We start from the raw sequence: 27,765 nt of genomic DNA on the forward strand, positions 1-27,765 counted from the left end.
AACATGGTAACTGATGTATAGGTAATGTTGATGACAATATAAACAATGGGATACAATTTAAATAATGCTTATGCTAAAGTCAACACTGTGGGACACTTTAAGTTCTGACCAATAGAATTTTTAAAGTAGTTTATAAGACGTGGCCAAGTTTAGTATTTAGATAAATAATTAATCAAGCTCAGAATTTTATGGCCACTGCAGTATTTACCTAATGTTTATTTAAGTAGTAATATCAGTGTTAAATTCAAAATTTTAGCTTTCAGTTCTATGTAGAGCTCATTACTCTTAAATATAATTGGAAAACACAGCTGCTTTCTTTTTGTACTCTGAGGTGAAAATAAAGGCTTATTTCTATTCACTAGAATAGACAGGTTTTAAAAAATGAATATGTATTTGGCCTAATCCAATTGTTTTCACATTATGTTACTTATCTATAATAATAAAAGCATAATATGCTAATTAGTCTGGACAGCCGAACGAGCTTCTGGACGTCATTCTGGACGTCCTGCCTGCGGCGGCAGGGGCTGAGGCAGAGGCAGTTCGGGGCGATGAGGCAGGCAGGCGAGTGGTTAGGGGGAATTGGGCAGGTAGGCGAGTGGTTAGGGGTGATCAGGCAGGCAGGCGAGTGGTTAGGGGCGATCAGGCAGGCAGGCGAGTGGTTAGGGGCGATCAGGCAGGCAGGTGAGTTCTAGGGGCGATCAGGCAGGCAGGAGGACATCCCCGAAGGGATCCTGGATTGCGAGAGGGTGCAGGCCGGGTCGAGGGACCTCCCTCACATCCCCATGCACGAATTTTGTGTACTGGGCCTCCAGTGTGTTAGATATTCTTAAAGGGGAATGGGAGGATGTTGAAATCTAAAGAATATGAATTTACACTGAAACTGTGTGCTTACATATACTGTACTGTTTATGGTGTAATTCTCTTAGATCTGAGAATTAGTATTATGTACTATGTTGGGGCTTCATGAAAGATGCTTAGAGGTTGTGTTAATGGTATCTAAAGAGAGCATGCTTCATATTTTTTAGTAAAATGCCCTTAAAGTATACATTTTGGTGAAAAGTGCCTTTATTTTATAATAGACAGTCTTCACAAAAACCATGTAAATGCCTTTAGTTATTTGAATATAAGACAAAATATTATACTTGTGAATAGATTTCTTTTGTGAGGCATATCTTTTTTAAAAAAATATATTGATTTTTTACAGAGAGGAAGGGAGAGGGATAGAGTTAGAAACATCGATCAGCTGCCTCCTGCACACTCCCTACTGGGGATGTGCCCAAAACTAAGGTACATGCCCTTGACCGGAATTGAACCTGGGACCCTTGAGTCCGTAGGATGACGCTCTATCCACTGAGCCAAACCGGTTAGGGCATGTGAGGCATACCTTAAAGTACTCATCAAGAACAGGCTACTAAAGTAAAATATAATTACAGTACGTGTTGCCTAATTTTTTAAAGCACTCAGTGCCCTATACATAGATGGTTTGCAAATAAAATCTGTGGCTGCTTGCTTAATGGTTCCTTTTTGTTTACACTTGAAACATACAAAAAAAGATGAGTTTTTGCCTGCCACTTAACAACTGCTTCTAAAGTATAGTCGTTAGTATTTCGGACTCATTCTGTAAATATATTTTGTTAGTTCACAGCAAGTACACTGGATAACGTCAAGAACTCTGGCAGTAGTAGTGTCTTACCGGACAGTTCTGTGCGAAGTTCTGAAATACCTGCTGTGCAGGGGGATACAGTGTGTGTTTCAATTAATCAGCAAGATGACTCACCTCCTTTGCCTACAAATGAAGAGAGATTTTCAGCAGAGAAAGCAAGGATAGAAAGTGAAATGGACTCTTCAGATATTTCAAATGTGAGTGCTGCTAACTTGGTAAGAACAACTTATCAGAATTATGAGTGAATTCATTAAAGCAATAACTATTATTAGGCATAAACCCCAATAATTGTATTATGTATTATTTTACACTTTACAAAGCACTTTTTTTAATAAAGCATTGTATGTATGATTTTATTTTAACATTTTACTTTTATCAAACTTCTTGTTTTGTAGAGGAAGAAAATGAGAATGTGAGAGTTAAAAAACTTGCTCAAAATCTTTCAGTTTGTGTTTTTTAGTCTAGCATTAAGAAACTGAGTCGATAGCAAGTCTTGCGTGCAAATGCAGCTCTCTGATAGGTGGGAAATGGTGCATGCTGGAATGAGTGTTAAAAGTTCTCTTCACAGACTTCAGACAGTGCTTGGAGGCGGTGTTCAAGATGAAATCTATGTATCATTCCCATTGTAGATTCTTTAAAAATGCATTGATTTGTGATTATTTATAGGTTTATATTTTTAGATGAGTACTTCTGCTCATATTTTCCTATTTCCCACATTAGTATTAAGATACTAGATCTGAGGATAGTCCAGAATAGGTCATGCTAGTTTTGTTTATAAAGTAACTTTCAGAAGAAATAAGCATATATAAAAAGTTGTTGTGAAAAATTATTCAAATGTGCTTGTCTAAATGGCCACCATCCTATATAATAAAAGGCTAATAAGCAAATCAATCGAATGGCAGAACGACCGGTCGCTATGATGTGCACTGACCACCAGGGGGCAGACGCTCAATGCAGGAGCTTCCCCCTGGTGGTCAGTGCGCTCCCTCATGGGAAGCTCAGCCAGAAGCCAGGCTCACGGCTGGCGAGCACAGTGGCCGTGGCGGGAGCCTCTCCCGCCTCCGTGGCAGTCGGACATTCCCCTGAGGGCTCCCGGCTCCCCCCCCACCCAGTGCAGGAATTTCATGCGCTGGGCCTCTAGTATACTATAATTTCTTTAAAAACTTAGTGCCTCCAGGCTGTTTCCATTTACATCTGTTGGCCAAACCTTAAATACATGGCCCCACCTGACTGACAGCCTAACTAGCCTATCTGTCTCCACTTTCAAATCCTCCTTGGTCACTGTCATGATCGTTATCAGTTCAAAGCTCAGGTTTAATTAAATTACTTTCTTGTCCCATAATAGTCCGTGAGTCCCTATTTCTTGCAGATTAAGTTCAAACCCGTTTACTGTGATACGAGTTTCCTCCTCGGCCATTTCACCTCGAGCCCCTCCTCTCTCCTGCCGTCTTCACTCCTCTCCACTGGCCGTTTCCTGAATACACACGAGCCTTCAGTTCTCCCCACTTCTCTCATAGCAGACCTCCACCAGGATGGTCTTCCTAAAAGCCCATCAGCAACTTCTGACTCACGCCACAGACTTCCAAACCTGTCCCCAGTGAAATTTCTTTTATCAACTCAGATTTCATCATTTCTATGAAAAATAACCTACCCATTCTTTGAATAGTCACTTTTTTATACTGCCTTACATTATAATAAATTGTAAATGTTCTTATTTATAACTATATTCATATTGCAAATTACATGTTACTCACCTTTACAGTCCTGGGAATTCCAAGTCTCTGAGTCCTTACCTACCAGCTGCATAGCACATACTTATTCAATGGAATTGGTGTGTGAGCACTGGATTTATGGAAGGAAAGAGAAAAACCTCAGCTCTCTGTGGATAAAATCTCATTTAAATTGGATTAAATGCTATATCAACAACTAGTATTATTCATTACATAATTTTCTCTAAGTCTATATGTACTCATTTGGAATTGCTTTGAGTGAATTGTGTTAACATACAAAGTTTAATGTGGATTTGCATCAGGAAGAACAATTTGTAAGAGCTATTTTCAGCTCTAACAAGGAAGTGACAGTTTTAAAATTTTAGGAGAAGTATTATAACTTATCTCAGTCAAACACTTGCTAGGTCATTTTGTTGTCACTTATGTTACTTTCTTTTTTAACTTCCAGGCCTATTCAGAAAAAATAAAAGAAACTTTTAGTTTTGCTTGCTGCTAATTTTCTTGTGGCTAAGGTAGAAATGAAAATAGTTTCAATATTGAATTGTCTCTGTATTAAAATATTATAACATCTATTTCATATTAATCTCTTGTCCATGTTGGCCAATTTCATTAGCTCTTTATTAGGTTCAGGCAGGAAAATTATGGCTATCAAATTTGAAATAAATATTTGCAATTAAAAAATATTAGTGCCTCACCATACTGCAAGATGCTGTCAGCAGATGATAATAGGCCAAATTATACTTCTGATAGAGAATAGCATTAGATACAGATGAAACCATATGGGTTAAGGGAGAAATAAGGTTGATAGTAACAAGAAAAAAAATACTTAGATTCCTTTAATAAGGAATAAAGAATAATTTGTTTTTCTAACTTGAATTTTTAGTGTGAATGGTTTCAAAGGTTGAACATCATTATAGTATAACAAGTAGTGGATTTATATATGGGGTAGAAATTGGTCATATTTAAATTTTTTCTTTTCATAGATACACAAATGATGTATGCAGATATTTATTTGAAATTCACAGTGTGAAATAGTAAAACTTACATGTGGGTAATGGAATCATCACTTCATCCTTAAGGTCTCTCGTATGTAACGTCTTCTCAGGTCTTCAGAGACTAAATGGAAATGTACTTGGGGCAAGATACAATTGAGGAAATGGGCTCATGTGTGAACTTACTTTTTGTGAAGTTAAATATTTCAGCTTTACTATTTGTATTTTTTTAAATATATTTTATTGATTTTTTACAGGGAGGAAGGGAGAGGGATAGAGAGTCAGAAACATTGATGAAAGAGAAACATCGATCAGCGGCCTCCTGCACCCCCCCCCCCACCCCCACTGGGGATATGCTGGCAACCAAGGCACTTGCCCTTGACCGGAATTGAACCTGGGACCCTTCAGTGCGCAGACTGACGCTCTATCCACCGAGCCAGACCGGTCAGGGCTACTATTTGTATTTTTAAATTGCTATTCGTTGTAATATCTGTGTGGGACATAACAGCAGTCAGCTTCTGTATTCTAGGGTTTATAGAGAACAACTTTATGATGTAAAGAAATAGACTCTCATCTAAACTCCCTCACCCCATTGTATTCCCAGGGAGAGTGGTTGTATGGGGCCGAGGGTAGAGAGACGAGGTGGGAAGGAGGAGGGGACGCTTTCAAGGAGCTAGCAGAGCCTGGGTTCCCCAGCACATTCATTTTTGAGCTGGGGCTAAGCATTTGCATTTTTAAATGCCTTTGTTGAGGTATAATTGATTTTTAGTAAACTTCACATATCTGAAATATATAAGCTGATAAATCTTGATATGTTTATAACTATGAAGTCATCTCTACAGTCAGGATAATGAACATACTGATTGCCCTAAAAGTGTCCGCTTTCCCCCTTGTCATGCCCACTTTCTGCATTCCTTGTACCCCTTCCCAGGTCATCATTTTCCTGCTGTCACTACTTGTTAATTGGTATTTTCAGAGCTTTATGTCAGTGGAATAATGTAATCTTTGTGCGGATTCTTTCACTCAAGCATACTTGTTTCGCATTTCATTCATGTAGTTGCGTATTAGTTCATTCTTTTTTATTGTCTTTAGGCCTATTCTGTTGTGTGCATGTAACACAGTATATTTATTCATCCATTCATTTGATGACATGTTTGAGTTTTTCCCAGGTCCTCTGTTACGAAGGCGCCATGAACATTTGTCTTTGTTTTGAACACATATTTTCATTTCTCTTGGGAAGACAGTGAGGTCACTTTCGTAGATAATATTGTCCAGGTCTCCTATGTTTTTGGTACTTGTTCTGTCAGTCAACAGAGGGATATGGAAATATCTGAATATCACTGTGGAGTTATATTTGTATATGTATTTAGCTTACCATGGGGATTTATAAACTAATGATTCTGATCTATATTACTTGTAATACATATATCTAAGTTAGGTCTCATCAACATTACATAAATTCTTTCTCTGTTTCCCATATTGTAAAACTGGAGGCCCGGTGCACGAAATTCGTGCACTTGGGGGGGGGGGTCCCTCAGTCCGGCCTGTGCCCTCTCGCAGTCCAGGAGACTTTGGGGGGTGTCTGACTGACGGCTTAAGGAGTGGGCCTAAGCCTGCAGTTGGAGATCACACTGACCACCAGGAGGCAGCTGCCCCCTGGTGGTCAGTGCACATCATAGTGATGCATCTGTCCCCTGGTGGTCAGTGCGCGTCATAGTGACTGGTTGTACTGCCGTCTGGTCGATTTGCATATTAGCCTTTTATTATATAGGATTATTATATAGGATGGTTTTCCTTAATTTTTAAGATATTTGATATATAACTTTTGAATTTTTTTGCATGCAAATGAAATGGACACTGTCATTAATAATAATACCTGTTATTTATACAACTTCACAGTTTCTCATACACAGCAGTCTGGTAAGGAAGGTAAGTCATGGATTACTGTACCATGTGATGAAATACAAAATGGGCTCTTGCTTTTAAGAAACTTGCAAGTCACACAGCTAGCGAGTGGTTGAGCCTATAGTGGACCTGAGGTTTTATAATTCTAGAGCAGCCGTGGGCAAACTACGGCCCGCGGGCCGGATCCGGCCCGTTTGAAATGAATAAAACTAAAAAAAAAAAAAAAAAGACCGTACCCTTTTATGTAATGATGTTTACTTTGAATTTATATTAATTCACACAAGCACTCCATCCATGCTTTTGTTCCGGCCTCCGGTCCAGTTTAAGAACCCATTGTGGCCCTCGAGTCAGAAAGTTTGCCCCCCCCTGCTCTAGAACAATGCTGTGTTCTGTATACTGTTGAGTGTGTGATTGGAATATAAAGAGTGAGATAACTACTGAACTTGCCAGTTAAGTGGTGACCCTTCATGCTGTTTGTTTTTAACTTTGCAGTCCATGGCAGAAGTTCTTGCTAAAAAGGAAGAGCTAGCAGATCGCCTAGAAAAGGCCAATGAAGAAGCCATTGCTAGTGCTATTGCTGAAGAGGAACAATTAACTAGAGAAATCGAAGCTGAAGAAAACAATGATATTAATATTGAAACTGACAACGACAGTGATTTTTCTGTGAGCCTTTAGAATTTTATCATTGTTCAAAAAAGTATATTCAAAAATAAAAATTTTCCTGCCAGAAGGACCTAGAGTTCATCCAGTCCTATTTAAAATGACTTTTAAAATTATCTTCAATAACTGTTATCATCCTGTGTGATTAAGACAAAAAATAAATAATTGCAATTCTTATTTTAGCACTTTAACATTATTAAGAGTTTTTAGTACAAAGCATTTGACAAGTTAGAAGTTACATTCTTTCTACAAATCAAGAAATTGAATCTCAGAAAGTAAGAACTTAGCATTCCTCAGATTGTAGTTGCAGAGACTGAAGAAGAATATAAGGCATTTTACTGTTTTTATTCTAATAAAAAGCAAACGATATGCTTCTTTGCTGTCACTAAGTGCTCAGCATACTCAATGATGAGAGGGATTTCTTTCCTTTTTTAAAAAATGTATTTTATTGATTTTTTACAGAGAGGAAGGGAGAGGGATAGAGAGTTAGAAACATTGATGAGAGAGAAAGATCGATCAGCTGCCTCTTGCACACTCCCTACTGGGGATGTGCCTGCAACCGAGGTACATGACCTTGACCGGAATCGAACCCGGGACCCTTGAGTCCGCAGGCTGATGCTCTATCCACTAAGCCAAACCGGTTAGGGCTCTTTTTTAAAAAATATACTTTTATTGACTTCAGAGAAGAAGGCAGAGGGAGAGAGAGAGAAACATCAATGATGAGAGAGAATCATTGATCAGCTGCCTCCTGCACGCCCCACACTGGAGATCAAGCCCACAGCCCTGGCATGTGCCCTGACCAGGAATTAAACCATGACCTCCTGGTTCATAGGTTGATGCTCAACCACTGAGCCACACCTGCTGGGCGAGAGGGATTTCTTAAAGAATAATCTTGAGCTCTTCCAATGTGTGATCTGAATACGTCAGGATGTGTGTAGCACTAGTGTGCTATGTTAGTGTGGTACAGTTCATTAGAGTGTGCTGTAATAGGATAGGCCAGTGGTCGGCAAACTCATTCGTCAACAGAGCCAAATATCAACAGTACAACGATTGAAATTTCTTTTGAGAGCCAAATTTTTTAAACTTAAACTATATAGGTAGGTACATTGTTATTAACTTAATTAGGGTCCTCCTAAGGCTTAGGAAGAGCCACACCCAAGGGGCCAAAGAGCCGCATGTGGCTCGTGAGCTGCAGTTTGTCGACCACGGGATAGGCCAATATGTTTCTTTTAATATATATAGCTAGATATATAGATAGATTATATCTATATCTATATGTATATCTATCTATATATCAGAGAGGAAGGGAGAGGGGGCGAGAGATAGAAACATTAGTGATGAGAAAGAATCACTGATCGGCTGTCTCCTTCAGGCCCCCTACTGGGGATCGAGCCCACAACCTGGGCATGTGCCCTGACTGGAATTGAACCGTGACCTCCAGGTTCATAGGTCAATGCTTAACCACGCTGGCCGGGCCCAATATGTTTCTTTTAAATTCACTTGATTTGTCTCTGCTATTAAATGACAAGTAGATTTGTCTTCCTCTTAAAGTGTTTACACTATGGCATTTTTAACTTGGTTATTATTGTGACCATAAGAGTTATGTGCTTTATTCTAGTTTTGAGCTAGTTATTAGATGAAATGTACTAGCACAAGCTGGAAAAATTTCATATGCAATTTACTTTTTAAGGTTATAATTGTGTTCAAATATTTGTTTTTGAATTTTCCTTATTACATTTTAGGCCAGCATGGGCAGTGGAAATGTATTTTTCTGTGGTATGTCTATGGACTGGAATGATGTCCTTGCGGATTATGAAGGTATTGTGTGTGTGTGTGTGTGTGTGTGTGTGTGTGTGTGTGTGTGTGTGTGTTTTGTGTATAGGTAGAGGGGTCTAAAGTAGAGGATCTTATTACACAAACTTCTATGTAACATAAAAAATTTGGAGTAAGAATGCTGATGCCTTTTAAAGTCTGTTCTAAATGTTAGTTTTATGGAACTATGTGCTTAAGCAGTCACAGTGGTTTCTTTTTAATGAACAGCTCGTGAATCTTGGCGCCAGAATACATCCTGGGGGGATATTGTAGAGGAGGAACCTGCAAGACCTCCCGGACATGGAATTCACATGCATGAGAAGCTTTCCTCCCCATCTCGCAAAAGGTCTGGCCTCAGAAAACTTAAAATACTTCACGGGAGGGAAACTAGCCACTCTCGACTGTTAAACAGAGCTGCTGAATAACATTTTAAGGCACATGACTCAGGACAGTTCAGATTCTTTGAAAAGTGACAGTGTTTTCCTGAAAAGTTAGACCGGAATTATTTTTGTGTACTTTTTGTATTTATTTTTAGAACTTTGAAGACAAAAGAAAATATTTTTAGTTTTATCATGTAAACATTCGTGTCGCCTGTTTATTTGCTTGTATCAATAGAACAATTGCAGAATCTAAGAAGAAACATGAAGAAAAACAGATGAAAGCACAGCAGCTAAGGGAAAAGTTACGTGAAGAGAAAACATTAAAGCTTCAGAAATTGTTAGAAAGGGTGAGTTTTTAATATTTAGGAAATTATGATAGCCTTAAATTGATGGGCTTCTTTTCAAATTGAACTTTTCTTACGGTCTGAGAGAAGCTAAAAAAACTATAAAAACAATGAAATATTCTAGGAAACAAAGTATTTATATCAGTTGGATTACAGAAGGTTACCTGTAAAAAGTTTTCACTTCCTAAATTAGCTGGTAAATTCTTGTTTTGCAGCGTTGGCATGGATTATTTTTGCCATTTTCGTTGCAGGGTTTCCTTGGGGAGTCTTGTGCAAAGTGTAGAAGACTTGGTAGGACAGTTTTGAGCCTCATATTGTAAAGTTTGAGTAAGTGGGGCAGTAATGAGAATTATAGGCGAGATTCTTAAGAGTATTTAGAGCGGTGTTACTTCTGATCAGTGTGGCATAGTGGAAGGAACACGGACCCTAGTTGGCCAACCAGGCCAAATCCTGGTTTTGCTACGAAAGATACGGTGCCTGGAGCAAGTTACTTTAACAATACTGATTTCAGTTTGTTTATCTGTACAGTGAAATTGTAATTATTAACCTGTTGTGGTGACTAAATGTGGCAAGTGTGTGAAACAGCAGCACGCTTCTGGGATGGCTGCTGGCTGATGCTCAGTTTGTTGTTACCTGCATGTGGCAGATGTCGGTGAGGACTGTGTTAGTTACGTGTTCTGTGTAACAAATGTCCTCAGAACTTGGCAGCCTACAGCACACATTTATTAGCTCACAGCCTCTGTGGGCATGGGAAGGGGGTGGCTTGCCTAGTGACTTCTGTTCAGAGTCTCTCACGAGGTGTAGTCACGCTGTCGGCTGGGGCAGCAGTCACTGAGCTGACGGATCCACTTCCAGACTCCCCTGTGCTCATGGCAGCTTCAGGTCCTCTTATCAGCTGGCTGTAGACCTCAATTCCTCACTTTCTTCATGACATGGCTGCCAGCTTCCCCAAGAAAGTATCTGAGAGAGAGAGGAAGAAAGAGCAAGTAAGCTGCCAGAATGGAAGTTGCACTATTTTTTATCATCTTTTTCTCAGTATATAATATAACCTCCACTGAGTGGGAGATCGGTTCTTGAAACTGTGCACTAGAGGTTCTCTCTGGTTTAATTTTCTCATCAATGTAGGCATCCCTTCCATTACTTTTATTGGTAAACCCCACCTTGCATTTGCATAAAAGGTATTGTTTCAACACTGATCACCATAGTAACTGTGGGAGATACAGAGTTCAACAGGTACTGAGCCCATTTCACAGATGTGAAAACAGTGTAGGAGAGGCTAAGTGCTGCTTCTGAGCTCACCACCTTACTTAGGGCTTTGAGGATCTGTCCTCTGGACTCTATCCATGCTGTTCCTGTGTCATACTTTTTTAGGTGTTTAAACACATAATTATGTAGCTCATTCATGTTGAGCCAACATCTGATTTTCTATAATTTATTCTCATTGGTGCTGGATTAGATTTCCCAGAGCAGAGTCTTTAACTTTTTGATACTGTTCTAGGGATTTAAAGGAAACTATTATATCTATTTTTGTTCTTCTGGAGGCTCTTTTTCCTTCTTATGCAAATGAATGTAATTTTTCAGACTTCTCACCATTTTCCATTCTCAAGGATAAAATTACTTAATTGTCTTGAATTTGGTTACTAGAGACATTAGGTTTATGAGGCTAACAAATACACACTGTTTTCATGAAAGCTTACTCGTAGTGCAGTATAATGACAGCAGGTATTTCAGTTGAGCCATGTCTAATGCACAGCTCTAAGATTTGTACCTATATTGACTCAATCTTGAAAACAAGCCAGTGATTTAGATTATGAACTCGAGCAGGCTGTCTCTGTAGTCTGCTCCATTAACTCTTTTCACTTACAAGTACTAAACTGTTCATCAGTTTGCACTTCTGTGAAATGACTATGGGTGCTGAAAGTGAGGGTGTGGTACTTCACTATATGCAGGAAAAAGATGTCCGGAAGTGGAAGGAAGAATTGCTAGATCAACGACGTAGGATGATGGAAGAGAAATTGCTTCATGCTGAATTTAAGCGAGAAGTGCAATTACAAGCAATTGTTAAAAAAGCACAAGAGGAAGAAGCTAAGGTAAGTACATAAATCTTAGGTGCTTTGAGCATTGAATTAGTTACCCAAGTCCTTTTCAACAATCCTATCTAATAAAAGAGAAACATGGTAATTAGCCGTACCTCCGCTACCCTTCCCATTGGCTAATCAGGGCGATATGCAAATTAACTGCCAGCCAAGATGGCGGCCGGCAGCCAGGCAGCTTGAAGCGAACATGAGGCTTGCTTGCTTCAGTGACGGAGGACTCCAACGTTCCCCGCCTGCCACAGCTGGCCTCTGAGCTTGCAGTTTGAAACACTGTTACAAATATAGAAGTTAAACAAAACCCCAGAAACCTGCTTTCAGCCAGCCGGGATCTCAGAGCTGGAGTTGAAACAGTGTTTCGATTATAGAACCCAAACAAACCAGATACCTGCTTTCAGCAGCCGAGGCCTCAGAGCTGGAGCCAAGCCTGAGAGCTAAAGCTGGCCCAGAATAAAAAAAAAAAAGAAAAAAAGGAGTGGTTGGGAGCTTCATTCACCCGCCAGCCTGAAAACAGCTCTCAGCCCCTCAACCAGACTGGCCAGGCACCCCAATGGGGACCCCCACCCTGAAGGGTGTGTGACCAGCTGCAAACAGCCATCAGCCCTTCATCCAGGCTGGCCAGGCACCCCAGTGGGGACCCCCACCCTGATCCAGGACACCCTTCAGGGCAAACCAGCCAGCCTCCATCCATGCACCAGGCCTCTATCCTATATAGTAAAAGGGTAATATGCCTCCCAGCACCGGGATCAGCGGAGCCGAGAGGCCTCCCGGCACCGGGATCAGCGTGACAGGGGGCAGCGCCCAAACCCCCTGATCACCCTGCGGCTGTGTGTGTGACAGGGGGCGGGGCCCCAACTCCCCTATCGGCCCTACTCTGTGAGTGACAGGGGGGAGCTCCTCAACCCCCTGATCGGCCCTGCTCTGCATGACAGGGGGGAGCTCCCCAACCCCCTGATTGACCCTGCTCTGTGCGTGACAGGGTACGGAGCCCCAACCCCCCTGATGGGCCCTGCTCTGTGCGTGACAGGGGGTGGCGCCGCAACCTCCCCATCGACCCTGCCTTGAGTGTGACAGGGGGTGGTGCCCCAATGCCCCAATCGTCCCTACCCTATGCGTGACTGAGGGTGGCATCGCAACCTCCCGATCCGCCCTGCTCTGTGCATGTCAGGGGGCGGTGCCCCAACTCCACAATCAGCCCTGCTCTAAGCCCGACCAGGGACTGCACCTAGGGATTGGGCCTGCCCTCTGCCACCCGGGAGCAGGCCTAAGCCAGCAGGTCGTTATCCCCCTAGGGGTCCCAGACTGCGAGAGGGCACAGGCCGGGCCAGGGCCCCCGTCCCCCCTGAGTGCACAAATTTTTGTGCACCGGGCCTCTAGTTGTTATATAAAAAACTAATGTTTATCAAATGTCTATTCTGTCCAGAATAGCAGCATTTTACAGGCTCATTTTAAGCTTGTTAGGTGCAGTATCTTGTCTTTATAATAATCCTATGATGTAGCCCTAGCCGGCTTGGCTCAGTGGATAGAGCGTCGGCTTATGGACTGAAGGGTCATGGGTTTGATTACGGTCAAGGGCATATGCCTGGGTTGCGGGCTGGATCCCCAGTAGGGGGCATGCAGGAGGCAGCCAATCAATGATTCTCTCATCATTGATGTTTCTCTCTCTCTCTCCCTCTCCCTTCCTCTTTGAAATCAATAAAAATATTTAAAAAAATAATCCTATGATGTATATATATATATATATATATATATATGTATATATATATATATATATTTTTTTTTTTTACAGCTTTATTGAGGTATAATTGACAGACAATAGATAGCACATATGTAAAGCATCAGTTTGATGAGTTTTGACATGTATATATTCCTGCAACTATCATATCATTAAAATTTTAAACAATTCCATCACCCTCAAAAGTTTCTTCGTGCTTTCTTGTAATTCCTTCCTTCCTCCAACTGTTCCCATGCAATTTCTGACCTGCTTTTTGTCACTGTAGCTGTAAACATTTTCTGGAATTTTATATGAATGGGATCAGTATGCACTCTCTCTCCTCTGGTGTCTTTCACTTAGCATAGTGATGCTGATTGACCCATGCTGTTGTGTATATCAGTTACTTTTTCATTGCTGAGAAGCATATACCACTGAATAGAATTACCATAATTTGTTAATTCAGCAGCTGTTGATGGACATTTGTTTTCAGATACAACTGCATTGAATATTCATGTACCAATATTCATTTATGCAGATGTGTGCTTTTATTTTCTTAGGTAAATACCTGAGAATGGATCATGATAGGTTCATGTGTCCATGTTAAACTTCTTTTGTTGTTGCTAATCTTCACCTGAGAATGTTTTTTTCCCATTGATTTTAAGAGCGACTATAAGGAGGGAGGGAGAGAGAGAGAGAGAGAAATACTAATGTGAGAGAGACACAGTGATTGGTGCCGCCTGCATGCTCCCCAACCAGGGCCAGGGATTGAACCTGCCATCCAGGTATGTGCCCTTGACTGGAAATCAACCTGTGTGTTTTTTTAAACCATATTTGTATTGATTTCAGAGAGGGAGAGAGACAGAAACATCAGTGATGAGAGAGAACCATGGATCGGCTGCTTCCTACATGCCCCTCTACTGGGGATCAAGCCCGCAACCTGGGCGTATGCGCTTGACTGGAATCGAACCTGGGATCCTTCAGTCCGCAGGCCGACACTCTATCCACTGAGCCAAACCAGCTAGAGCTGGATCTGTGTTTTGCATATATTTTCCCTCAGTCTGTAGATTGCCTTTAAAAAAAAGTTTCTATTGATTTTAAGAGCGAGAGAGGGGAAAGGAGAGGGAGAGAGAGATGGAAATATCAATGATGAGAGAGAATCATTGATCGGCTGCCTCCTGCACACCCCACACTAGGGATCGAGCCCTCAACCCGGGCATATGCCATGACCTCCTGGTTCATAGGTCTATACTAAACCACTGAGTCACACCTTTTCATTTTTGTGACAGTACCTTTTGAAGTCTTACAAATTGATAAAATTCAAAATGTTGACATTTTTCTTCTATACTTGGTGAGTTTTACATCCTATTTTAAAAATCTTTACCTAAACCTAAGGTTACTAAGATTTTTTTCTCAAGTTTCTTTCTAGAAGTTTTTAATTTTACACTGAGGTCTATATTCCATTTCGAGTTGTGTTTTGTATATGGTGAAGGCGAGGGTTAAGAAGAAATTTTACCATATGGATAACTAATGTTCCAGTACCAGTTGTTGAAAATCCTTTCCTTTATGTGTCGAATGGCCTTGCTGAAAAGCAGCTGCCGTGTGTGTGTGTGTGTGTGTGTGTGTGTGTGTGTGTGTGTGTGTGTGGCTGTTTCTGACGTCTGAGGCCGCATTTGTAGTGACGGGTTCCTGGAGCCTTTGCTGCCGTCGAAGAGCGTAGCTCAGGCTTCACTTTCCCAGTTCACGCCACCACTTCACTGTATTTTCTAGCTTTAAAGAATGAAAACGTGGCCCTAGCCGGTTTGCTCAGTGGGTAGAGCACCAGCCTGTGGACTGAGGGATCCGGGGTTCGTTTCCACTGAAGGGCCTGGACCTCGGTTGCAGGCCCCGGCCCGGCCCGCAACCAGCCGACGTGTTTCTCTCACATCGATGTTCCTCTCTGTCTCTCCCTCTCTCTTCTGCTCTCTCTAAAAATCAATGGAAAAATATCCTCGAGTGAGGATTGAAGAAAAGAATGAAAGGTTCAACCCCAACTGACTTTTTTCAGCTTTCTCACTAGCTAGACTTTGCTCATAAACACTGCGGTCAAGTTCTGCTGGGCGCTTAAGGATCAGTATATAAGAAGTTGAGGGTGCAGTGCGTACAGTTCAGCACCTTCTACCTAATTGTCATTCACTCGGTGTAAGTTGAAGAAAAATGATTTGTTAATTAAGGTCTGTCTTCAGGTTTGTCCAGACTCCTTAGAACACATATATGTAACTGTTTTAATCTTAATGTAATTTGTATGGTTGCAGATTATAAGGATATTATGTAGAACTTTATAAGATGGTCTCTATGAGAATCCTAATTTATTTATTGACTTAAAATACTTTCTGGGGCAGACTTTTATTTATTTTACATCAGTTCTTACTAAGGCCTGTGGACTTATAACTGTATTATTATCCATTTTTGAGGTAAATATTGAAGAAAACACTCATAGACTATTACACTTTCGTCTTATGCCTTTACACTGGTTTATGTTATAATGTAAAGACGGTTAAGTTTCTTTTTGTGGCGTACCCTAGGATTAACTTCATTTGAAATTCACTGTTTTTAATAAAGGTGAATGAAATTGCTTTCATAAATACCCTGGAAGCCCAGAATAAGCGCCATGATGTTTTATCGAAATTGAAGGAGTACGAGCAGAGGCTTAGTGAGTTACAGGAAGAGCGCCAGCGAAGACAGGAAGAAAAGCAGGCGCGTGACGAAGCTGTGCAGGTAGGGTCTTGCTCACAGCATTTATGGGCGCCCGCCGCACCGCAGGCATAGGTGGGCTGCCAGGCTCTTCCTTACGCTGTGTAACGTGCGTAGCTGGGAAACCAAGGGCTGTGGTGTCCAAGAGGTTTCGGGAGGCGTGGAGTGAGGAGATACCTTTCTAATTCCTTTGCCATAGGTTGATGTTCTTTATTTGTAAGGATGTAGGTTTACTTTATAATGCCATGCTTCATTTATTAACATATTTATGGAATCCCTCCCCTGTGCAAGATGCTTTCATGGAGTAGAAACTTTTCCTCTGACCAAGGTCCTAAGCAGTGCATTCCCGTTACTTAAAAACCACAGCCACGGATACATGGAACATCCACCTATAAAATCTGTTAACTGTGCTTTCTTCGTGATGTTTTGGTATTTCTAGAACCATTTCTAAACACAGGACTTTAGAAGTGACTAACCGTAAAATACTTATTAGGTTCTTGTAGAATATGAATAACATAGTATCTGCTGAGCATAGCATTTATTCTGATCATTATGTGTAACTCTGGTCAATTACACGAAAACCAGATATCACTGAGGTTTGAGTTTTGTTTCAATTCTGTGAAGCAAACTTACTGACAAGCCAGGGATCTCCAAGGTTTTAATATACACGTTTACATCAAAGCTCTGTCGTTGTCATTTTTCACAGAAATCTAACACCTTTAAAACATCTCTGACACTAGGAACGGAAGCGGGCCCTGGAGGCAGAGCGGCAGGCCCGGGTGGAAGAGCTGCTGACGAAGAGGAAGGAGCAGGAGGCGCGGATCGAGCAGCAGAGGCAGGAGAAGGAGAAGGCCCGCGAGGACGCCGCCAGGGAAAGAGCCAGGTACCTGCTGTGGTGTTGGTCCCGACCAGCGTTTTGCAGGGTCGGTGTTCAGATCAGGCCTTAAAGGCACTGCTGTCGTGTGGATGTTTTTAGAAACAGTCCAAGTACAGAAATGCCCATTTCCAGGCTTTATAGCACCATGTTAAAGTGGAAACCTTTTTAACCTTTCTGTTGGATGGAAGACCTGGTATTTCAAAAATGTTTTGGTTGCAAGAACTAGAGTTTGATTCTGGCTGGACTCAGCCAAGGGGGTTTTCAGGAGCACGGTGGGAGCACACGTGGTGGGAGCTGCGAGGACCGGCCTGCAGGTGGTCGGCGTCGGAGGCCAGGCCACAGGAGCCACAGCATGGCCTTTCGGTACCAAGTCTGGTCAGCGCGCTGTCACTCTGATTATGATAAGTGACCTTCGGCCATCCCTTTACTTTAAAATCAGTTGTTTAAGATTTAAAGACCCAGGAAAATGCATTTAATTGGCCAAGCCTGAGTCCCTTTTGGTGGGTCTATACCTTGCTGACATGTGAATTTTTTTCTGACCTTTTAATTGTGTCAAATTTGGTGTATGTGAAAATGTACTGTCCAAGACTAATAATAAGGCTGAGTAACTTTTTGCGTACTTAGCAGCTACTAAAAAAGAAATTGTATTTCTATCTCAAACCATACAATAAAATCAACTCTTTGTGATTGTATTGTGAATACCCTATTGTTCTAGTACATGTTATTGAAAAATCAAAATTTTCCTACTGCTCTAGAGAGCTTTCGGACATAAGTCAGGTTTCCTCGGATGTGTGGCTCTGTTTGTGGCTCTGTCTTTTGATCTGGTGGTTACTTTCTTTATCCTCTGATTTAATGATCGAAGCTTTGTAATAATTTTGGTATCTAATGCTGTTAGGATGGTCTTGGCCCTTTCACGTTTCTGTGTGACTATGATTTGTCTGGGTTGGTTCTCTTCATGATTGTTTTTCATCAGATTTGGGAAGTGTTTGGCCATTATTTCTCCAGGTATTTATTTGCTCCTCTGAGATTTAGTAGTTTCTCAGATTTCCATGGTTTTGATGACCCTGACAGTTTTGAGAGTGGCCAGGTATTTTATACTGTTGCTCAGTTAGGATTTAATTGATGTGTTTCTGATGGTTAGATTAGGGTTATGGTTTCTGACAGTAGGACCACAGGGCTAAATGTATATTTCTATTCTTTTTTTAAAAAATCTATTTTATTGATTTTTTACAGAGAGGAAGGGAGAGAGTCAGAAACATCGATGGGAGAGAAACATCGATCAGCTGCCTCCTGCACACCTCCTACTGGGGATGTGCCCGCAACCAAGGTACATGCCCTTGACCAGAATCGAACCTGGGACCTTTCAGTCCACAGGCCGATGCTCTATCCACTGAGCAAAACCTGTCAGGGTTAAATTTCTATTCTTAACATGTCAGAGGTTCATGCTGTCCACTGGACTTACCTCGGAGTTTGTGAACCTTGGTCACCTGGTGAGGATGGGGTCAGGTTTCTTCCTTGTGTAGTGACTTTAAAAATTTCCCTCTGCTGTCCTCCTTGGAAGCGAGCCACTGAGCAGAGCCCACACCTGTCGAGAGAAGAATCACTGCAGAACTTATTTGCAGTCTGTCCTCTCCCATTCATTCATTCATTCATTCATTCATTCATATGTCAGTGTGGACTTTTTATGTCTTTCTTGTACTTCCAGTTATATGCTAGTATTCCGTTACTCATTTTCTTGCTCACTTGTTCCACGTTGACCCTGGGCGCTCTTTCCTTTGGCCCCGTGTCCCGCGACGTACTCAGTGGTTTCTGGGCGCGGCCTTCCTCTCCGACACTGCACGGCGCTCCAGGCGCATCGTGTTCTCCAGGCGCCACCCCCAGCATCAGCCATTTGTTCGGGGTCCTCGTTCCTTTTATTGGAATGCTGTTGTAAACTCTTTCTTTTCTCTCTTGAGAGTCCCTGTTTGCTAAATCATTGTCATAATATTTTTCTTTATTTTGGCATACTTTTAATTATCTGAACATGTTTATAATAGCTGTTTTGCAGTCTCTGTCTGCTAACTCCAACATATGACTTCATTCAGAGAGTTTCGATTCACTGCTTTTTTCCCAAGCATGGTCATACTTTTTTGTATGTCTCATAATTTGTTTGGGGTCGTTTCCTCCTATTCTCTGTGTGAGTTCTTGCCTTTTCTATTCGTTTGTTGTGGTTTTACTGGCATATTTAAGTGACAGGCTTGGAGCTAATATTTAAACCTCTGCCTGGGTCCAGAAACCTATTTCATAACTAATAATTTCTGCTGCTTTTCAAGCACTTAATGAACAGTATGTCTGGGACTTAACAGGCACTTAGAAAAATAATTTTAAAAAACAATAACCCTTTAGAACAGTGGTCGCCAACAGGTGGTCCATGAGGTCTGAAAGGATGGCGACCACTGGTGTAGAATAGAGAAGCCTATGAGCCCTCATTGTATTGTTTAACCTGCGGTTTGTTCCTCCCCTGGGTGCGCACAGAGACAGGGAAGAGCGACTGGCGGCTCTCACCGCGGCTCAGCAGGAGGCCATGGAGGAGCTGCAGAAGAAGATACAGCTCAAGGTGGGCATGCGTCTTATGTGAGAGCTTGGAGCTGCCACGGAGCATGAGGTTACATTGTTATTTGTTGGATTCATTGTATAGAAAATTGTATAGAAAATTAATTTGTATTCCTGATCTTTTGATAATGAGAAATATGATTTCGCTATCATCATATTGGCCAGTTCAACTATCTGAAAACTAAATTTTAGTAAGCAATTGAGGAAAAAAATAACCACATTTTAACATTTCTTGTTTTTACTGAGCAGTGATTATTATAAACTAGAGGCCTGGTGCACGAATTCGTGCACGGTTGGGGTCCGGCTGGCCCACCCTGATCAGAGCCTGTCGGGTGGGGGTGGTCTTATCTGGGGCGGGGCTGCCTGGGGAGGAGCTGCAGGTGGTTGGCAGGTCAGACCCGCCCTCTGGTCCGAGGGGACAGTTTGCATCTTAGCCTTTTATTATAGAGGACAGGATAGTTTCACTTGGTTTTAGTGCTTTGGACTTGCATGTTTATAGTTTGGAGACACAATAAACTTACATTTTCTAGAAAATCTTCACTATCGGTAGTGCAGCTTCTGGCAGTACGAATACTTTACATTCTGCCACAACTCTTCACATGTTGGCTCCTCACAGAGATGGTAAATTCTGCATGTAGGACACCACACTTTGCTATTTGTGTAGTCCTAGAACTTTATCATTCATTTACATTCAATGCAGTAAATACTTACGGAGCCTGTGGTAGGCATGGGAATAGAGGTGAGTAAGACGTGACCATGAATTTCAAGAAACTCATACTCTTTTTTTTTTTTTTTTAAATATATTTTATTGATTTTTTACAGAGAGGAAGGGAGAGAGACAGAGAGTCAGAAACATCGATGAGAGAGAAACATCGACCAGCTGCCTCCTGCACACCCCCCACTGGAGATGTGCCCGCAACCCAGGTACATGCCCTTGACCGGAATTGAACCCGGGACCCTTCAGTCCGCAGGCCGATGCTCCATCCACTGAGCCAAACCGGCTTCGGCGAAACTCATACTCTTAACGTGAGCTTCAGATGCCGAGCACACACCTTCCACGTGGACGAAGGTTACACAGAGTGCTGCTGAGGTGCAGAGGGGTCCTCAGTCCAGCACGAAGGGTGAGGGGAAGGAGTCCTAGAGAGCCATTCCTGAGCTGAATCTTAAAAGAAAAATGAATTACATGTGTAGGAGAATGGGTTGATCTCAGCCTTACGAAATAGTGTGAGGGGGAGTCAGAAGTTGGAAGTAGTGTAATTTAGCTTGTTTGTTTTGTTCTCTGGGAAGTCACTGGAGGTGTAGGACAGTTAGCAGCGTAGTCGGTGTGGACAGAGGCCTGATGTGCTGAAGATCAGCTTGGTCTTTACCTGTGGGTCACCATTCCCCCAGGGTGTTCCAGGAAGTGCTTCTCAGAGGTGTGCTGTGTGTAATGAGTGTGTCAAATGTTGTTTATTGAGTCATAGCTCACAGACAGTGACATACTACAGGCTACATAAAGTCAATTTTAAAAACCTTTTTAGCTTTCACTTCCTATTTTCCCAGTTTATTTGACCATGGAACCTCTTCCACAGAGCACTTACAAGATCCCATGTAGCTCCATGGAGCACATTTAGGAGGTGTAACTGTACATGCAGGAGATATTAAAGGTCTTTATGTAAATTCTTGTTCTCAGTGTTCACGTTAACATTGAATTATGACATTCTGCTGTTATTTTAGAAGGCCTAATAGAAATATTTTTTCAAGTTCTCAGTATAATTTGAGTAATTTTTTTATATTCTCACACTCTGACTTCATCTGCAGCATGATGAAAGCATTAGAAGGCACATGGAACAGATTGAACAAAGAAAAGAAAAAGCTGCTGAGCTGAGCAGTGGACGACACGCAAACACTGATTATGCTCCCAAACTGACCCCTTATGAGAGAAAGAAGCAGTGTTCTCTGTGCAATGTCCTGGTGGGTTGTCATTATCAATATTGTGAAGACAGAACTTATTACTAGAGTTTCAAGTATGAAAATGTACTCTCCCCATTTTTTTTTTCTTCGCTTTTTTTTTAAATTAAATATTTATTATTCAGATTATTACAGTTGTTCCTCTTTTTTCCCCCCATAGCTCCCCTCCACCCGGTTCCCACCCCACCCTCTGCCTTTACCCCCGCCCCCACTGTCCTCATCCATAGGTGTACGATTTTTGTTCAGTCTCTCCCCCCATCCCCCACACCCCTCCCCCCCCCCAGCCCGAGAATAGTCAGTCCACTCCCTTTCTATGCCCCTGATTCTATTATATTCACCAGTTTATTCTGTTCATCAGATTATTTATTCACTTGATTTTTAGATTCACTTGTTGATAGATGTGTATTTGTTGTTCATAATTTGTATCTTTGCCTTTTTCTTCTTCCTCCTCTTCTTAAAGGATACCTTTCAGCATTTCATATAATCCTGGTTTGGTGGTGATGAACTCCTTTAGCTTTTTCTTATCTGTGAAGCTCTTTATCTGACCTTCAATTCTGAATGATAGCTTTGCTGGATAAAGTAATCTTGGTTGTAGGTTCTTGCTATTCATCACTTTGAATATTTCTTGCCACTTCCTTCTGGCCTGTAAAGTTTCTGTTGAGAAATCAGCTGACAGTCGTATGGGTATTCCCTTGTAGGTAACTGTCTTTCTCTTGCTGTTTTTAAGATTCTCTCTTTATCTTTTGCTCTTGGCATTTTAATGATGATGTGTCTTGGTGTGGTCCTCTTTGGATTCCTTTTGTTTGGGGTTCTCTGTGCTTCCTGGACTTGTAAGTCTCTTTCTTTCACCAGGTAGGGGAAGTTTTCTGTCATTATTTCTTCAAATAGGTTTTCAATATCTTGCTCTCTCTCTTCTTCTGGTATCCCCATAATTCGGATGTTGGTACGCTGGAAGCTGTCCCACAGGCTCCTTACACTATCTTCGTATTTTTGGATTCGTTTTTCATTTTGCTTTTCTGGTTGGGTGTTTTTTGCTTCTTCATATTTCAAATCTTTGACTTGATTCTTGGGATCCTCTAGTCTGCTGTTGGGAGACTGTATAATATTCTTTATTTCAGTCAGTGTATGCTTAATTTCTAGTTGGTCCTTTTTCATATCCTCAAGGGTCTCACTAGATTTATGGAGGGTCTCACTAAATTTATCGGCGGTTTCTAGAGGATTCTTGAGTAACCTTATAACTGTGGTTTTGAACTCTATATCCAGTAGTTTGCTTTCCTCCTTTTCTGTCATTTGTGACCTTTTTTTTTTTGTCTCCTCATTTTGGCTGCTTCCCTGTGTTGATAGACTGGCTTTCTATGCTAGGTGTCCTATAGGGCCCAGTGGCTCAGCCTCCCCAATTACCTGAGGTGGACATTCTTGGTGCACCCCCTTGTGGGCTTTGTGCACAGTCTTGTTGTAGTTATGCCTTGATTATTGTAGGTATCACTGGGAGGAATTGACCTCCCGGCCAATTGGCTGTGAGAATTGGCTGTGTCTGCAGTGGGAGAACTTCTGTGCTGGAGACACCCCTCCAGGGCAAGACTTGCTTCAGTGGGGCTTTGGTGCTCACTGAGTCTGCCCCCTGAGTGTTTCCCTTATGGATCTGAGGAGCTGCAATCTGGATGGTCCTACTCTGACCACTGGGCACACTGGCTCTTGGATCTCTAAGGAGGTGCTAATCTAGCCTCTGCCTGAGTCTACCCAGAAGGAGCTATGGAGAGATCTGCAGATTCCTCTTCTTTGTTTGGGGTTTGGAGGTGCCCAGATGAGGCCCAGCTGTGAAGCAATGCAAGCTGCTGAGGGGCCTTGGGCCTTCTTTTGGATGTTCTGGGCCTCTCTGACCCAGCTGCAGTTTGTTAGGTAATTTTAGATTGCAAAGGGCCATGCCATTCATATGCAAAAGCCTCTGCACACAGCTTGGGTGGGGGGGGGGGGGGGATCAACAGGGCGGAGCAAACAGCTATGGCTGATCCTCAGCCTTGCCCTAAGAAGCCCTGGGTCTCAGTGTTCCTCGAGTCCCACCTGATGCCACACAGTCCAGTTTCTCCCCGTATGAGTCCCCAGAGACTTGCCTGGAACTGGAGTTCAGAGCAGTCGGGAGCTTGAGACTCCCTCCTGATTGAAAAAGACAACCGTGTCCTCAGTTGCAAGCCCTTTCTGTGTGTGCCTCCGTACCTCTGCACTTTACTTCCGCACCTCCTCTGAGTCTCAGTGTGCTTTTCTCTTTTTTTCTAGTTGTAGACTTTCCACTCAGCCAGCCTTCCTGTCGTTCTGGATGATGTCCGTTTTGTCTTTTAGTTGTATTTTTGAAGTGGTTGTGGGAGGCAGCAATTTCCGGTGTTTACCTATGCCGACATCTTGGTTTCTCCCCCTACTCTCCCTGTTTTTTAAAACTCACACAAAGGCATCTGCTGAATACCATGAATTTCTTTCCTTGTTTTTACGCAAAGTGAGTAGTACAACATAGGGTGAGCACTTGGGAGCAGGAGTGCAGAGTGCCGAAGAAAAAGAAAACATTTGTAAGCCTAGTATGTAAATGCTAGAGTGATCTCAACTCACGTATAGTCTACTGAGTTGACTGTGTGACATTAAAAATAGACGCAAGTCTCGGTTAATGACATTGCCTTGCTTTTGTGCTTGTAGATCTCTTCAGAGGTGTATCTGTTCAGCCACATTAAGGGAAGGAAGCACCAGCAAGCCGTGCGAGAGAGCAGCAGCATCCAAGGGAGAGAGCTCTCGGATGAGGAAGTGGTGAGCTCCACTTTTCATTTATACACCTTTATACTAAGAAGGCCATGTTCTGTGTAGTTCTGTGATTATTTAAAACTATATTAACACTTAATAACTACTGTCATAGTATACAAATGTGTTATTTTAGTGTACATATTAACACAAAACATAAAGATAAGGATTTAATACTGTTTTTAATATAATTCTAGTATAAAATTGTGGTATTTTTATATTTTAACTAGAGGCCCGATGCACAAAATTCGTGCAAGGGGCTCGGCCCTCACAGCCTTGGCTTTGTCCGGAAGGTTGTCCGGACTATCATTCAGCTGTTTGGCCATTTGGTTGATTTGCATATTACGCTTTTATTATTATAGATAATATAAGAAAAGAATTATTAGTGATGCTCTACATTTCTTGGAAAACAGTTGACAATAAAAATTTCAGCCCTATGCCCTGACCAGTTTGGCTAAGTGGCTAGAGCGTCGGCCTGTGGACTCAAGGGTCCCAGCTTCGATTCTGGTCAAGGGCATGTACCTTGGTTGTGGGCACATCCCCAGTAGGGGGTGTGCAGGAGACAGCTGATGGATGTCTATCTCTCATGAATGTTTCTAACTCTCTATCCCTCTCCCTTCTTCTCTGTAAAAAATCAATAAAATATATTTTTTAAAAAAATTTCAGCCCTAGCCATTTTGGCTTAGTGGATAGAGCGTCAGCCTGAGGACTGAAGGATCTTGGGTTTGATTCTGGTCAAGGGCGCATGCCTGGGTTGCATGCTTGATCCCCAGTGGAAAGCGTGCAGGAGGCAGCCAGTCAGTGATTTTCTCTCATCATTGATGTTTCTATCTCTCTCTCCCTCTCCCTTCCTCTCTCAAAAAAAAAGGGGTGTGGGAGATGCGGGAAGAGACTGGACAAAAATCGTGCACCTATGGATGAGGACAGTGGGTGGGGAGTGAGGGCAGAGGGTGGGGCGGGAACTAGGAGGAGGGGAGTTATGGGGGGGAAAAAGTAGCTAATGTAATAATCTGAACAATAAAGATTTAATTAAAATAAATAAATAAAACTGTGAGATTTATATGATAGTATCTACACTAATAAAAGAGAAACATGCAAATTGGTGTCACTCTGCTACGCCCACCAGCCAATCAGGATGAGTATGCAAATTAACCTAACAAAGATGGCGGTTAATTTGCATATGCAGGCGTGGAGCAAAGACTGAAGGCTCCAGCTGGAGTGAAGACTGAAGAGGCTTGGCTTCTTCGCTGCGGCCACATCAGGGAAGCCTAGCCTCACTGCGGCCAGAGGGGAGAAGCCTAGCCTCGAGGCTTGGCTTCTCCACTGTGGCCAGACCAAAGGCCTGGGTCCCAGGTGCCGGAGGAAAACCGGTGCCGGCAGCCAGGGGAAGGAAGGCCTATTGCGCGAATCTTCGTGCAACGGGCTTCTAGTATATAATAATATCCTAATTAAATGATAGTATATGATTTATAAATGTTTGGAAATGTATTATTTATATACCTATAATTATTATTGACCTGGAATTTAGATTTATGTAAGCATTTTAATAAATAATTTCTCCCTGCTGTTACTGAGACATGGGTGGCATTGCTAATCTTTGAATTTCTAGGGTTTTTTTGTTGTTGTTGTTGTTGTTATAACAAATTCCCAAAGATGAAAAGTTCATGTTTGTCTTGCATCTCTCTCTCTCTCTCTTTTTTTTAATATATTTTATTGATTTTTACAGAGAGTAAGGGAGAGGGATAGAGAGTTAGAAACATTGATCAGCTACCTCCTGCACACTCCCCACTGGGGATGTGCCTGCAACTAAGGTACATGCCCTTGACTGGAATTGAACCCGGAACCCTTGAGTCCGCAGGCCGATGCTCTATCCACTGAGCCACACCAGTTAGAGCTGTCTTGCATCTCTTAACCTTATTGTGGTTCTTTGAGGGCCATAATTGATGTAGGTGCACATGTATGTTTAACCCTTTTCTTGAAGCGTAAGCATGTATTAGAGTACACAGAACTCAAATGTATAGGTTAATGAATGTTTATATTTGATCCACTCATATCAAGTTTTAGGTAATTTCGTGCACCCCAGAAAGTTTCCTCATGTCCTGTCCTAGTCACACCCCCAAAAGGTAACTAACTAGTCTGTCAGTACTCGCATCGTCAGTTAGTCTGACTGGTCCTTGATTTGATAGATAGTATCGTGTAGTATGTACTTTTTGTGTCTGGCTTCTTGCACTCAACCTGAAGTCTTTGAGATGATCCCTAATGTTGATGTGAAGTTATATACAGTTCACTCTTTTTCTTAGCTTTCTGTCAATGCCCTCCAGGCAAGGACCATGAGAAACAAAGGTGTGGTTGAATAAAATTGGGTTTATTGATTTGTTAAAAAAGGGGGAAATGCCATGGGGTGTTATGGGGCTTCTCAATAAGGTGTTAGAACGGACTTACAGGATTTGGGCCTGTGCCGGGTGATTTGGGGCAGGAGGGGCTGGTTCTAGGACATAGGGCTTGCCCTGAATTGGATGAGGCCAGGAAGCAGGGGTAATTCTGTAATTGGTTCTTAATGAATAGGTAGAAGGAATGCAGCTACTGTTTTCTCTTGAGTGTCTGGATATGACCAATTTGGAGGGAAAATTGCAGTTGTTTGGGCTCACGTCTGTCTGACTTTGCCTCTCAAGCGTCAACCACTTGGACTTCTCCAAACCCGATTGTCTCCTCAGCTCGGTAAGACTGCTGCTTGTGGGCTGCGCTCTTACCCTGTGCCAGAAGTTGGCACGAGCCCTCACGGAAAAGTCGAGATTGCATGTGGAGCTCCCTCATGTGCTGCCTCCCTTGTTCAGGGATCATGATCTCCCAAGCTTGCTGTGTGGGCTGGTTTTTACTGCCCTCAAAGAGATGTCTGTATATTTTGTGCGGCTTTTGGAGTTGAAAGATTAGTCTAGTATAAGCAGGTCCTGTATAAGCTTCACCATTTTTATCTTTCCTGCCATATTTTTACTGCACCTTTTCTATGTTTAGATACACAAACTTGCCATTGTGCTACAGTTGCCAGAGTATTCAGTGCAGCCGCGTGTGCACAGACCAGCCTGGGAGCGGGAGGCTGTCCCCGCGGCCAGCGGTGTGGCAGCTGCATCACCAGGTGTGAGCGAGTCACTCTGGGTTTCGCACAGCAGTGAAGTCGGCTCACGATGCATTTCTCAGAACCTATCACCTTCATTAAGCGATTCTTTGACTGTAGTTATTTTTAGTTATAGCCCCTTCTTCATGAATACAAGTGTGCAATATAGCACATGACTTATCTGATCTAGAAAGGCAGTTTTATCTTTCTCACAGGGAAGTTTCCTTTTTAATCAGTGGAGGTATCTATAGTAAACATACTTGTCCTACTTAAAGTTATTACTTGTCATCTGTGATGTCTTTATATTTTGTACATCTGGTCTGTGACCCTTCTTTGACATACAAGACTTTATTTATACCACCTCTGACCTAATAAAATTGTACCTTTGACCTTATGCATTTGACATATCAGATAACTTACTCTTGATCTT

General features: G+C 42.1%; 1 protein-coding gene across 1 annotated transcript in view; it reads left to right on the forward strand.

Moving 5' to 3' along the window:
* Positions 1-27,765, forward strand: part of SCAPER (S-phase cyclin A associated protein in the ER) — a 162,673-nt gene that overhangs the window by 32,426 nt on the left and 102,482 nt on the right. The window contains exons 10-20 of the mRNA XM_059678318.1: positions 1,639-1,878; positions 6,783-6,953; positions 8,693-8,768; positions 8,991-9,108; positions 9,378-9,489; positions 11,436-11,576; positions 15,892-16,047; positions 16,764-16,906; positions 19,415-19,496; positions 21,293-21,445; positions 24,125-24,232. Of these exons, the coding sequence (XP_059534301.1) occupies positions 1,639-1,878; positions 6,783-6,953; positions 8,693-8,768; positions 8,991-9,108; positions 9,378-9,489; positions 11,436-11,576; positions 15,892-16,047; positions 16,764-16,906; positions 19,415-19,496; positions 21,293-21,445; positions 24,125-24,232 (1,500 nt within the window). The remainder of the gene's footprint in view (positions 1-1,638; positions 1,879-6,782; positions 6,954-8,692; positions 8,769-8,990; positions 9,109-9,377; positions 9,490-11,435; positions 11,577-15,891; positions 16,048-16,763; positions 16,907-19,414; positions 19,497-21,292; positions 21,446-24,124; positions 24,233-27,765) is intronic.

Source organism: Myotis daubentonii, chromosome 21, assembly GCF_963259705.1.
Source record: "Myotis daubentonii chromosome 21, mMyoDau2.1, whole genome shotgun sequence".
In the NCBI taxonomy this organism is placed as follows: Eukaryota; Metazoa; Chordata; class Mammalia; order Chiroptera; family Vespertilionidae; genus Myotis; species Myotis daubentonii.